The sequence below is a fragment of the Triturus cristatus genome, chromosome 8 (assembly GCF_964204655.1).
Source record: "Triturus cristatus chromosome 8, aTriCri1.1, whole genome shotgun sequence".
In the NCBI taxonomy this organism is placed as follows: domain Eukaryota; kingdom Metazoa; phylum Chordata; class Amphibia; order Caudata; family Salamandridae; genus Triturus; species Triturus cristatus.
In genome coordinates, this window is record NC_140591.1 from 959562798 (window position 1) to 959575106 (window position 12309).

Genomic DNA, 12309 nt, shown 5'->3' on the forward strand with positions numbered 1-12309 from the left:
TTCCCAGGATAAATGTGGCACCTTAACCAGCACCCCATCAGAACATTGCTGATCTAGCAAGACTCCATTAGAAAATGAAGGCCCTACTGGAAGAAGAATCCTAACTTCTGACTCCCACTAGAAGAAGACTCACACAAGAACTCAATGACTTCTGAATCTTACTGGCACACGGGCCTGGAACTGCTCTCCAAGTATCAAGTGGTTCGTCTCCTATTTACCTGAATTAGGGACACAAAAGACAAAGTGCCTCTGAGGTACTAGGGACCTGGTGCCCAGACCCTGCTCTAGGGATCTAGGGGCTGCAGGACTGACCAGAAGAAGCTCTCTCAGCAGTCAGAGATGAAAATGGTGATTTAGAGTTTTGGTGGGCAGAATTCTCTCTTGCACGGAGCACCCTGCTCACCAAACTGACAGACTGCCTGCAGGGCCGGACTGGGAACCAAAACCGGCCCTGGCAAAGTGCTCGGTGGCCGAGCTCTTTGCCAGGGCCGGTTTTTGGCAGATTTTGTTACAGGGCCGATTTTGCAGCTATGCTGCAAAAACGGCCCCCAGGGGCCGAAAACCGGCCCCCACCCGTGCGGCGCACCGGGGGATTGCCCGGTGCCCGATACGGCCAGTCCGGCCCCGACTGCCTGCACTATTTAGGGTTCTGGAGGACTGTCAGCTTTCCAGCAACAGAGTCCCCATTGGCTCCACCTGCAGAAAGCTACCTCTGATGCCCACAAAGTAGAGGCTTTTGGAGTAAAGCCATCACATCTATTTAGAGTGGATAGTCTGTTTTTTTCTTTCTGTCCGTCACTGGCAGAGAAACCCTAGCAGTGAGAGACAGAAAACAAAATAATGGCCTTTGCACCTGGTTGAAAACTCCTAGGGTCTGGGGTCATTAGTGGTTTGTTTTTCAATAACACACTCCGACTTGACAGTTTATTTTTGAAAAACAAAGAATGTTACATGTTTGGTGGATGGCCATCAAAAACTGATGCCAGCTGTTCACCAAACAAATATGTACCTTGAAGAGAACCATCAAGATGGGGTGACGGACGTTAAGTAACTGTCCACCAGGGGCTAAATCAGGCCCGGAGTCTGAAGGTGAAAGCTTGACCATGACGACCCACTTGGTGTATCTGATATCACAATAATCCAAAAAGTGCACCTAGGTCCTGATACTCCACGAATTGCTGTTTTCTAGCCACTTTGTGTCTTAAAATGATATAAAGAAAAATACATCTTTGGTTTCTCGTATCCTGTTTTAATGACCTTGGTATCTATTTGCTCATTAAACTGTTATTTTATTTCTAAATTGATTTTTGATTTGTATTGTGTTGTTTACTTTAAAATTATTGCCACTGCTTGAACTTAGCCAGCACTTCTCTTGTGATTGCTTGCTGCCAGCCACGGCCCGTATAGGGCGTGCCACCGGGCGGTGATGTGGGGCGGCGAGGGGCAGGGTGGGGGTTGTAAAATGCAGCATACGGACGATTTCAGGTAAGTAACGAAAAAAATAAATAAAACTAATTACGTTGCGCGTGCTGCATCGCCAAATGCGATGCAGCGCACGCAACTTTACTTACCTGAAATCGCCCGTATGCCGCATTTTACAACCCCCCACCCTGCCCCTCCCCTGCCCCATGTCACCGCCCGGTGGCACGCCATATACGGGCCGTGGCTGCTTGCTGCTTGTGCCATATCTACCAAAGTGTGAGCAGGAATCTTCTCAGAACTGTGTTTTGACATAATCAGAGTGGGTTTCTAGAGTTGGTTGGGTTACGACCTTCTAAATTACGACATCAATTTCCAGTATGATCTTTTTACTGGTGACCAGGTAATTTGTGGTAGCATTTGTACTGTCTGACCAGTGCACAATGAGATTTGCACTTCAATTTTTGTGAAGAAATTACATTTGCACCACAAAAAACTACTTTTGTCATTGATCGATCATTTGAACTACCTGTGTGAAATTACTTGTAAATCAGTACAATGCAGGCAACCATTCCCGTCAAATGTCCGGCTCATAAAATAACTGACATGTGGTCTGTGACTCAGGGAAATATCATAAACATTCTAACCAAGAAACTGCAATTCAAGGAACAGTTATGCGGAATCAAATTGACTTTTCTGACATTTGATATCAAGATGATATTTTACTCACTTTCATTCATACAGGACTTGTAAAGGATCTTTGCCTTCTGAATGGCTTCAGTATCCCTCCTTTTGCTAACGGGTCTCTCCAGCAATGCTAAAGATAAAAAAAATAAAGTTACTTTTTTACATGTAGATCATCAAATGATGTATTTAGCTTTTCATTGTAGGTCAGAGGGCAAAGACTGTATGACTGAAAACATGTACTCTTGGGTCACTAGAGTTTAAATGCCCATACAATCACCTGTGAGGAATCCTTTTCTTCTGGGGCAATATTTCGATCTAGATTGGTCAACAATGGCTTACATAACGAATCACCAACTAAAATGGCCATAAAAGTTCAACATTGTCAAACAGGTCACCTACAATCAGGATGAAGCTGATGAAAATTAATACATAAGATAATGAACTACATATTGACAGCATTTGGAGCTGGGTGGTTATGGGAAATTTCATGTATGTCAAAGTACCATTCACAAATCCACTGCTCTATTTTGCAATGCCTCCAATGAGCCATAAACACAGTGCATAATATGTAAAAACAAAATTAAGTTCCGGTCCCTAAAATTGAGAGGCAGGCCTAACCTGCAGTGCCACTGACGCCGGAAGGCTTTGACCATCTCTGCCAGTAGCCCGACTGTCAATTATACAGTCAGCCTGGTGTGTGAGCTGCATGCATAGAATTGGGATCAAGAGCAACAGTCCTACTTTCATTTCCTTTGTGGTTCATGGAAATAGAAGAGGGGCTGCCAATTCCCAGAAAATGTGAAGGATCACTGCATTAGCTGTCCTTCTATGTCCTTGCTTGTTGAAAATAAAGGAAAGACTAATCTTCTCTCTTATGCTTTTCAGACAGGGACTGGAGAGTACAAGATGTAGCAAAGAGCCCTGGTCCATTGAAATTATTACCAGTGGTCCTCCTAGCAACCAACAGCACAAATTAACCACTGCACTTAAACATGGTGATGGAGGCCTCATGATATAAGCAGGTTTGCGATCTCAAATCCATGCCACCTCTTAGACCGCTCAGCCTTAGGGTGGGTCTCCCCCAAACATTCTCTCCTGTTTGTTGAAAGTAGTTTTGGCTGTCTTTAGGACTCTGTGCACTTTACCACTGATGACCAGTGCCAAAATGCTTGTGCTCACTCTTCGAAATATGATTAAATTGAACCAAGCTTGATTGACACATTTAATTTACTTATAAGTACCTAGTAAAGTGGTGCTACATGTACCCAGGACCCGTAAATTAAACGTTATTAGTAAGCCTACAGCACTTATTGTGTCACCCACTTAAGTAGCCTTTTATGTGTCACAGATCTGCCATTGGTGCCTATGTAGAGTTTAAAACTGCTAATTCGACGTGAACAAATAACCCCTTTGCTAGTCCTAAAGGTCTCTTTTTAATACATGTAAGTCACCCCTAAGGTAGGCCCTAAACAGCCCATAGTGCAGGGTGCATTGTACTTAAAACGTTGGACAAGTAACTTTATGTTTTGCATGTCCTGATAGTGAATACTTCTACATTTATTTTTCACTACTGTGAGGCTTACGTATCCCATAGGCTAACATTGGGTTACCTTACTACATTTAATAACCGGTAACTTATTTTAGGAACAGGTAGAAAAATCATGTTTGGGGTCTAAAGAGTTGTAATTTTAAATTCTCTTTAACGGTAAAGTTAGATTTTAAGTCACAATTCCGATGATTATGCTTTTAGAATGTTCGAACAACACCAAAATTGCCAGTACAGGCAAATATTCACAAATTCACTTTTATTCATGGTTGCACAACTTAATTACTGCAATCAGCATTTATTTAATCAATTTTGAATAAAAAAATGTTTAAATCTATTTAGCACGATAAAAAACGACTACAGATATTTTTACATATACAGAACACACATAATCAGAAAACAAATTTGGAAGTGCATAGTGAATACAATCCATGCGCAATAAGACAATTGCTTTTGACTATTTAGGTTCTGTATATGTAAAAATATCTGAAGTCGGCCATCATCAGCAACACTTTCTTCACTGTTTGCAACCTCCTCCAATGCGAACTGAACATTTCGCACCAGCCATTGAGGAGGTACATTTTTCAGAGGGATTAACCTGTTTGCTGTATCCGGCCCATGCTCCATCGCAATCGGCCTGAACTTGTGACTTTTCCCAGGTCCAGCACGAGCAGATCAGCCAGAGTGGCGCAGTGTGGTTCTGGGCGTTATACTTACCTAAATCTTTGAAACTGCATTTCTCCGGTTCCACTGATTGTATTTTGTTGTTTTGGTCTCATGTTATTTCGTCAATTGTACTCTATTTTTCTGAATTTGTGTGGGATTTTTCTTTTGCTTTCACTTTGTTACTGTTTGAGTGATGCACACATACTTTACACATTGCCTTTAAGTTACGTCTGACTGCCTTTGTGCCTAGCTACCAAAGTGTTAAGTCCATGCTAATTTAGTGACTTTTGTGATTCACCTTGACAGTGATTCTGGTTCTCAGTTGAGAAGGGTCTTCACCCTCCTCAGTCTAGAAGCCAATCTTCAACACCACCCATGAAAGGGCCATTGACAGAGAAAGGGCTTAAACTGTACTCAGTTTTCAATGCTTACATTTATAATCCATTCCTAAGACTTGAGTGGAGACAATAATGTGTACTCCCCAGTTCAGGTATTACATCAGTGGTGGAGTATGGGATCTGCTATGGAGACAGGGGGCATGTTTGTCCTTCGCCTGCCTCTCTGGCAGCAGTGCTCGTTTTCAGAATAGCTGGAGGGGATTCTGAGATCCGGGAGGTGCAATTTCGAGTACATCCTTCTGTGAAGGAGGGATGTGCTAGAATCTACCTCACAAATCCTCTAGCATATCCAGGTGCATGCTCTGAGGAGTTCCAGATCCATGAGTTGAAGGTAAATTGCACTCATGCTACATGTTTTGTGGAAATGCAAATTTCTCCTGTGAATTGTCACATGAGAAAAATCGACATTTATTTGATGAGTGCAGGTACACATCTGGAAAAACCACCTGTGAATCATATCCAGCATTTTTGCCTATACGCTTGACTATATAACTTGCACGCTCCCTTATCTATTACACTGTCTTGGAAAAGAAATGATGGCATAGTTGTGTGTGCTGTACTAATTCACAAACAAAAAGCACCAGTATTTTTTTTTTGCTGAAGGGATTGCTCATTCACAAAGAAATTATGGGGATCCTCCCACATGGCTCACATAGACCATCATGGCTGTACAGTCATAACAGACTGAAATCTTGGTCTGATGTTTGACCACACAATGAGGGTTACGAAAGAAAGTCCGATTTCCTAACACTTTGTGCTCGTTTTCACACACAAAAGTGATGCAAACCCAGTGTAAAGTGTTGTTGTGGAATTTACTTCCTGGAAAGTTGCCTAAAGTAATGCAAAGTGCTGCTTTGTGCTAGTTTACGTCGGGGTTTACCATTGGTGGTGCACGGGTGCTACCATGCAACTAACCATGGGCTTTCATGCAAACCCCTACCTACTAACAGGGGTAGACAGCCATTTGTACCAAAATATTATGCCTTCTGAGACAGACATAACATTGGAGCAACTTTTGAAAATCTTTATTTTTGGTAAGTGGGGAAAGTATCAAAAGCATAGTATTTGTGGTGGGAGTTTCATCTTCCAGTACAAAACCAATGTTTGGCAGCAAGGTTGTGTGCCCTGGCAAATAGCAGTCTAAGGTGCACCAACACTGGGGAGTAAAAACAGCACCATACCTTTGTAGATATGGTGCTGTTTTTTCTCACCCTTTGACACCACCCAGCATACCAACTTTGACTGCTGCATTGTGTTGCGCCCAAGCTTTGTAAATCTGCTTCCAAGTGAACAAAATGACCATACACAGCAATTATCAACTTCCTCAACATTTAAATTATACCGCCTTCCTAGCCACTAAGAATAAGAATTCCCTCATATATATAATCACCCACCCTGTCCAAAGTGACCAAAGACCTAGATAATGGTTTTACTGAAACGTTAATGTCCAAATTTCAACTAAAAAACATAGAGTAGTCATGTCCAACCAAAGCATAATCCCCATGAGTATATCTAAATTCTTTGAAATCGAACAATCTCAGGTCTAAGGTCAAACCCACTCGATTTTTTCCCCAGAGGGGAACGATGCAGGTCCAGGAATATGACTGATTAAGTGAGTTCCATTTGTATTAATTGTGTGCACATGGTTTATGTGAATATCCTGAACCTCTTCCATGGATCTATCACTCCTGGACCACATTGGGCACTGGTGATTTGGTATCAGGAGAAAGAACCCTATCAATAAGTCCTTACCTGTCTGCCAGGCGTGACCAGCACAAGTAAGAGTGGTATGGCGATGGGGTGGGGCAGGGGAGGTAAAATTAAATTTAAAAGATAAATAAAACCACCTACCTTGCGTTCGCCTCATCTCAGCGATGTGGTGAGCGCAAGGTAATGGTTATATTAATTTTTTAAATGTAATGTTACCTATCCCGTCGTCTGTCGACTTCTCGACCCTGCCCCACCCACCCCACCGTCCTTACCTGAGTCAGCCGCATCTGCTGTCTGCTTTTGTCCATGCAATGTAAAAGAAAATTTGACACGATTTCTTTTCTTCTAACAACAGTATGAATTGTCTTTATGGAAACAGGGAGAGCAATTTCTAGGCCTACCTTCTTTTGCCACAAGTACAAGGACAGTTGCATACTGTGACTTTTATTTTAAAACACGTTACTGAGATTGAGAAGCAAAGAGTAATCCAGGTCCTTTTAATTAGAAATGAATTTTGAAATTTCTCAGGATATTAAGAGGTGGTATAGGAGGACCAGCTTTGCTGTTGAATTGGAGGAGACCCAAGACAGTCAGAGAAATGATAGAAGAAGTGGGAATAAACTCCATTCAAAGGTGGACCCCTGTGAATGAATAGGTAGGGCTCCCCTTTTGGATTGTTCTGTTGCCAAGTCTGCTTAATATGTCATCTAATCCAGAATAGGATGAATTTAGGCCATGAAGGCCATGGCCGTCGACATATGAAAATCCCCACTGTTTAGAAGCACTTGCAAACAAGGGTGCCATGGGTCCTAATTCATGCAAGGAAATGGACCCCTCTGACCATGGTTCATTAAAACATGGACATATTTGGGATTACCTGGGTCACCCCCAACCCTGGGCCTCCGTGACAGCCTTGAGTATTTTGCTTTCAACTGGGCCTTCAGGGCTGCAGAGTTTTCTGGGAATTCTGAAAGCTAATTTAATATTCATGATTCAGTCCCAGAATATTTTAGGAAAGTGCAGCTTTCCCAAAAATTTTGTAGGAGGCATTCTTACAATTCTAACTACTGTCCTGTCCTGTGGCTGCAAGTTAGAAGTTCCCAAATATTTTAAAACAGGGACCAGGAACGATAATTTACCAATGTGAGAGGGAGCACCACTGGTAGTGCCACTGAATGTAAAAAATGAGGACAACACCCCAATGTCACTACACCGCCTGCTAGCTCCATCTACATCCCGGCTCTGAATCTGAAGAGGCCTAGACATTTGTTATGTGGATTGATTCTCCTTTTAATAAGCATGGCCACTTTGTGCCACATTTGGTGTCGTTGTCATAGTTTGTGAATTGGTGGTATATGACCCGGGATCAAAATTTAAGTGCGCTATCAATAGGAACAGTGTCCGGCAAATGTAATATATTTAAGTTACTTTTTTAAAATTACTTAGGCCAAAATTGCAGCCCAGATTTACAAAGAGGTCACACAATGGAATGCAACAAGTACAGCTGGTGTGCACTGCTGTGTTGTGTGAACAGGAGTGAGCACAACTGCACCATATCTACAAAGAAGTATTTGCCTTGTATGAAGGCAGGGTAATACCATGTTATTCACACTACCATTACAGATAAATATGTAAGCTTTTTGTTTCCCCACTGCATACAAAAGCTTTCCTCAGCCTATCAATTGAGGGTAACAATGGCCACCACTTTAACCCTTTAATACAGCAATCCAGAGCTGAAAGTTAACCAGCTAACTTTCTAGAGATTACATTGCACTTGAGTGACAGCTTATTTTGGTTACTTTTGAGTTTAAAAAAACAATTTTGCTTTTGTTGAAATCTGGACGTTATACTGCAAAGTGGATTAAGTGGCAAATGTGATAAACCCAAAGTAACACATAAACTGCAGTACCAGTGTAATTGTGTAATTATAATGCCACTGGCTATACAGCAGGATCATGCTAGAAACATGCCCCAATACAAATAGTAGGCCGGGGGTTGCTAGCCTTCATAAGTATTTCTTCTAGGCTATACAAATTGAAGTGGGGTATTTGCCACACTGAACAAGCATTTTGCCAATGCTGGCTTGTTGTGGTTGGTTTTGCCAGTGCTTGCAGAAATGTAGAGCACACATTTGCAACTGTGACGTGAGGTCATCTTTTGGATACTTCCAAGATGGCTATCACATATGCTTGCTAATCAGTAAGTACAGGTAAAGACATTGTTTAATAGTACAGAGGCTCGAACGAAAACCATAATATTGGTCTGAAAGAGCATGATTATCCTGGACCTATTTCAAGGCGATCTAAGACAACCCTGACCATAACTTTAGCTCAGAGATATGGACCGGTAGAACTTAGGGTCAGATTTATCCCCATTCTTTAAAATTGGTATGATCGCAAAGTTTAGAAATTGCCTTGAATACATTGGTCAGCAGGGGAGCTCAGAGATCAATGACACCCTTAAATAGATCCACTGTCAACCATCCTGGCCTGATGCCTTGTCACCAGGGCACCTGTTTAGAGCCGCTATCACATCTGATAATTCAATAACCATAATTCCATGGTCCCTATCCATAATCTGTCCCCTGACATCAGAAAAAATATGTATTGGCAGAGGAGACAGAATATAAGTTGAAGAAATGTGTCACCTATTTACCAGGGGAAATCAGGGTGTCAATACCCGCCTCTAGGGAATCCCTGAAAGGAGAGCCATTGACAACTTTCCAAAAAGCACAGTTGTCTCTACACAAACTGACTGTCAATAAAGAATTGCAGTCTTCCCTTCTAATATCATTTTTCCTACGTTCAAGCTCCCTTTTATATGAATGCCTGCGTTGGCGGACATCATTAATACTCCGAGATACTGCTATAATGCCCTAAGCAGGTCATCGTGTGCTTTAAAACAATGCAAGTCAAACCATCTGTTTGACTTACCCCAAGCATCCCGGGGAGAGACAATCAGGATCCCACAAATGGAGCCTGACTGTCTAGCATGGAGTTAACAAAGGCCTCAGGCTCCAGTTCAATGTCCAGGCAATTAAAGAGCACATTCTGGTTCCTTGACACCAATTCAACAAGCACATTGGTCATATCAACACATTCCCATCGCAGCAGAACTCCCATGTTCTCCTCTACCATTAAAGGAGGTAGAGTAACACTGGGCTGTGCATCTTCTAAAACATTATTCAAGAAGATTGTTAAGAGATTATGATCACTAAACTCATTAAGGACAGCAGAGTCAGAGAGAAAGCCTTGCAGTCATGTGAAAATAGTATAAAATAAATAATGCTAGGGTTAACCCTCCAGTAAAAGTTGGTTTCAGAACCAGAAAATCAAAATGAGAATCAAAAGCAAACTGCAAACAGTGAGTGGTCAACAACAAATTTAAGACTTTACCATAAGGAGTGCGCTGGAAGTGAGTAACAGGCTGACTGATAATTTCTAAAACACCACTGAAAAAGGACAATGTCGGATATTAAAATCACCCAACCAGATTACTGGGGGCAGGTTGGTCCAAATATTAGGAAGCTTCTCCAACTTACCAGTCAACAAAACAATAATATCAATATTGTTGGCATCAAAAGTATTGCTATAAAAATTAGCCTAGCTGTCAAAGCCTAACAAGTATAACTTAGAAAACAACTTGAATTTCAATTTCGCAAAAACAAAAGTTGTAACACTTGGAAAAAAGGTAAAATCATCGGTTGGAAAAAAGGTAAAATCATCGATTTGCAAGCTGGGAAAAATAATTATAGAGTCAAATGAAAGCTATGCTTATCTGGCAGCCCATCTGAATACCAAGGAACAACAAGCATTGGCATAGCCAATAGGTATCGCTTTTGGGACCTTATAAGTATTTAGTTATGCAGCACAATACCCTTGGTGCAACAACATCAACTGTTGCATGGCTAAACACCTATAAGGTCCCAAAGGCGAGACCTATTGGCTATGCCAATGCTTGTTTATATTTGAGCAGAGGTCAGTATAGGCACTGACCACCTCTTGGGCAACCTCTTCCATCAGACAGATCCAGACTAGCCCTTGATTTTGCTTTATTATTTTTTCCAAGAATTGGGCTGGGTCTTGGGGTTTCCACACCAGGCTGCAGTTTGCTAATCCCCCCGTCCAATTTTGTTTGTTGTAAATTTTGCCTTTGATGTTATTGACAAAGCTATTTTGATGGGATTGTGACCCCCAAAATATGAAGGGATGGTGGCTCCATACTGGATCATCTGAATTAGACTACTTGTAATGAAAATATAGTCTATTACAGAGGAACTACCTCTGCCTCTGATGGTAGACAGACCAACATCGCTAGTACCGGCCACATCCATTAAGGTATCCAAATCAATTGAAGCAAGATAAGCCACCAGTTCCTTGTATCTTGGGTTAAGACCCTCTGAGATGCTCTGATCATAAACTGATTTAAGGTGCTGGGCAAACCTCACATTAAAATTGCTTGCTAGGCAAAGATAAACCTTACGTCCTTGTTAGTGGCCTTGTCTAACAACGAAGCAATGTAGTCGAATAGAACAGGTAACTTAGTATTGGTGAAATCATTGTTATAAAAATTAACTAGGTAAAACCTTAAATCCCCCATAAAATGCACAACCTGGAAGTCCTCGGTAAAGGTCTCCAGGGAAACAGCACAGCTACGAGTAAGTAAATTTAACCAGTCAGCTAAACCTCTAGAAGCACGGCCAGACCGAGATGGCGCTGCTGACACACTGAAGCACTGAAATTCGTCAAGCATCATAGGCTGAAGATCCAAGATTCCTTGAGCATTCAATATCATAGCTACTTTTAAAAAGTTGCACTCCGGTAAATGTATCTTTGATCGGAGCCCTGCGCATTCCAGCTTAGTGTTTTCAAAAGGGGAGCTTTTGATCGGAGCCCTGCGCATTCCAGCTTAGTGTTTTCAAAAGGGGAGCTTTTGATCGGAGCCCTGCGCATTCCAGCTTAGTGTTTTCAAAAGGGGAGCTTGTGGGTTAAAGGTGGCATTGAATCGAGATATAGACTTTGGGTGATTAAGCACTGCTTCCTTATTAACAACCAAATGTGCCTACAGTCAGTCATAAGAAAGTTTTATTTTTGTATCACAAGATACCTTCCGATCTCTCCCCAGTGGCCACCTATTAATGAAGAGTTCCACATTCTTTTAGCATTGCAAGATAATTGAAAGTCAGTGTTTAGACTGAAATCAAGTCATGGCATGAACATATCTTTTTTCGGTCTGTAGAAATGGAAATGGATTGTTAAGGAAACCCTTTGAAGCAGACTAGGAGGTGGTGGAGGGGCAGAGCGAGGGCTTGCGAGAGCGCTGTGCTTTATGAGCCATGACGGCCAGACGGAGGAAAGACAGATGGCGGCTGCGTGTATGCATGCGCTCATGAACGCAAGCTTCAGGACAGGAAAAGCCTCTGGTGGCACTTTTAAAAGCCACTTACTAAATGTCTCGCCTGAGACAGCCATGCGCTGTCTCAGGCGAGACCTAAAAATCGACTGAAACCACAAAAGCTTCGAGAAGATCTTCCCAAAACTGTAGGGAGAAAGAGCAAAAAGTCAATCTGTGATAGCACTGACAGCAAAACTCACCCCTCGTATTTAATCAGTCAATACTAATACAATTGGAATGACTAAATATGCAAAGTTTTTGTCAACTTTTGAATTTACGAACTTTGACTCCCCATTATATTATAAGGCTAGAACTAAATATAATGCCCTTACTCGGCCTCCAAAACGCCTCAATTGTGAATTACACATGTAATTGTACTAACGCAAACAAACAAACGTTAAAAGGATAGATTCTGGGGGAATCGAAACAAAACAAGTTTGAAAAATGTCCCTTCAATCTGGAGCATATTAATAAAGTAATTAAACATCA

General features: G+C 41.8%; 1 protein-coding gene across 1 annotated transcript in view; it reads right to left on the bottom strand.

Annotated features, from left to right (window-relative positions):
• PHEX (phosphate regulating endopeptidase X-linked) overlaps positions 1 to 12309 on the bottom strand; it is a 1454229-nt gene that overhangs the window by 1139024 nt on the left and 302896 nt on the right. Inside the window, exon 4 of the mRNA XM_085622474.1 lies at positions 2150 to 2236. Within this exon, the coding sequence (XP_085478600.1) occupies positions 2150 to 2236 (87 nt within the window). The remainder of the gene's footprint in view (positions 1 to 2149; positions 2237 to 12309) is intronic.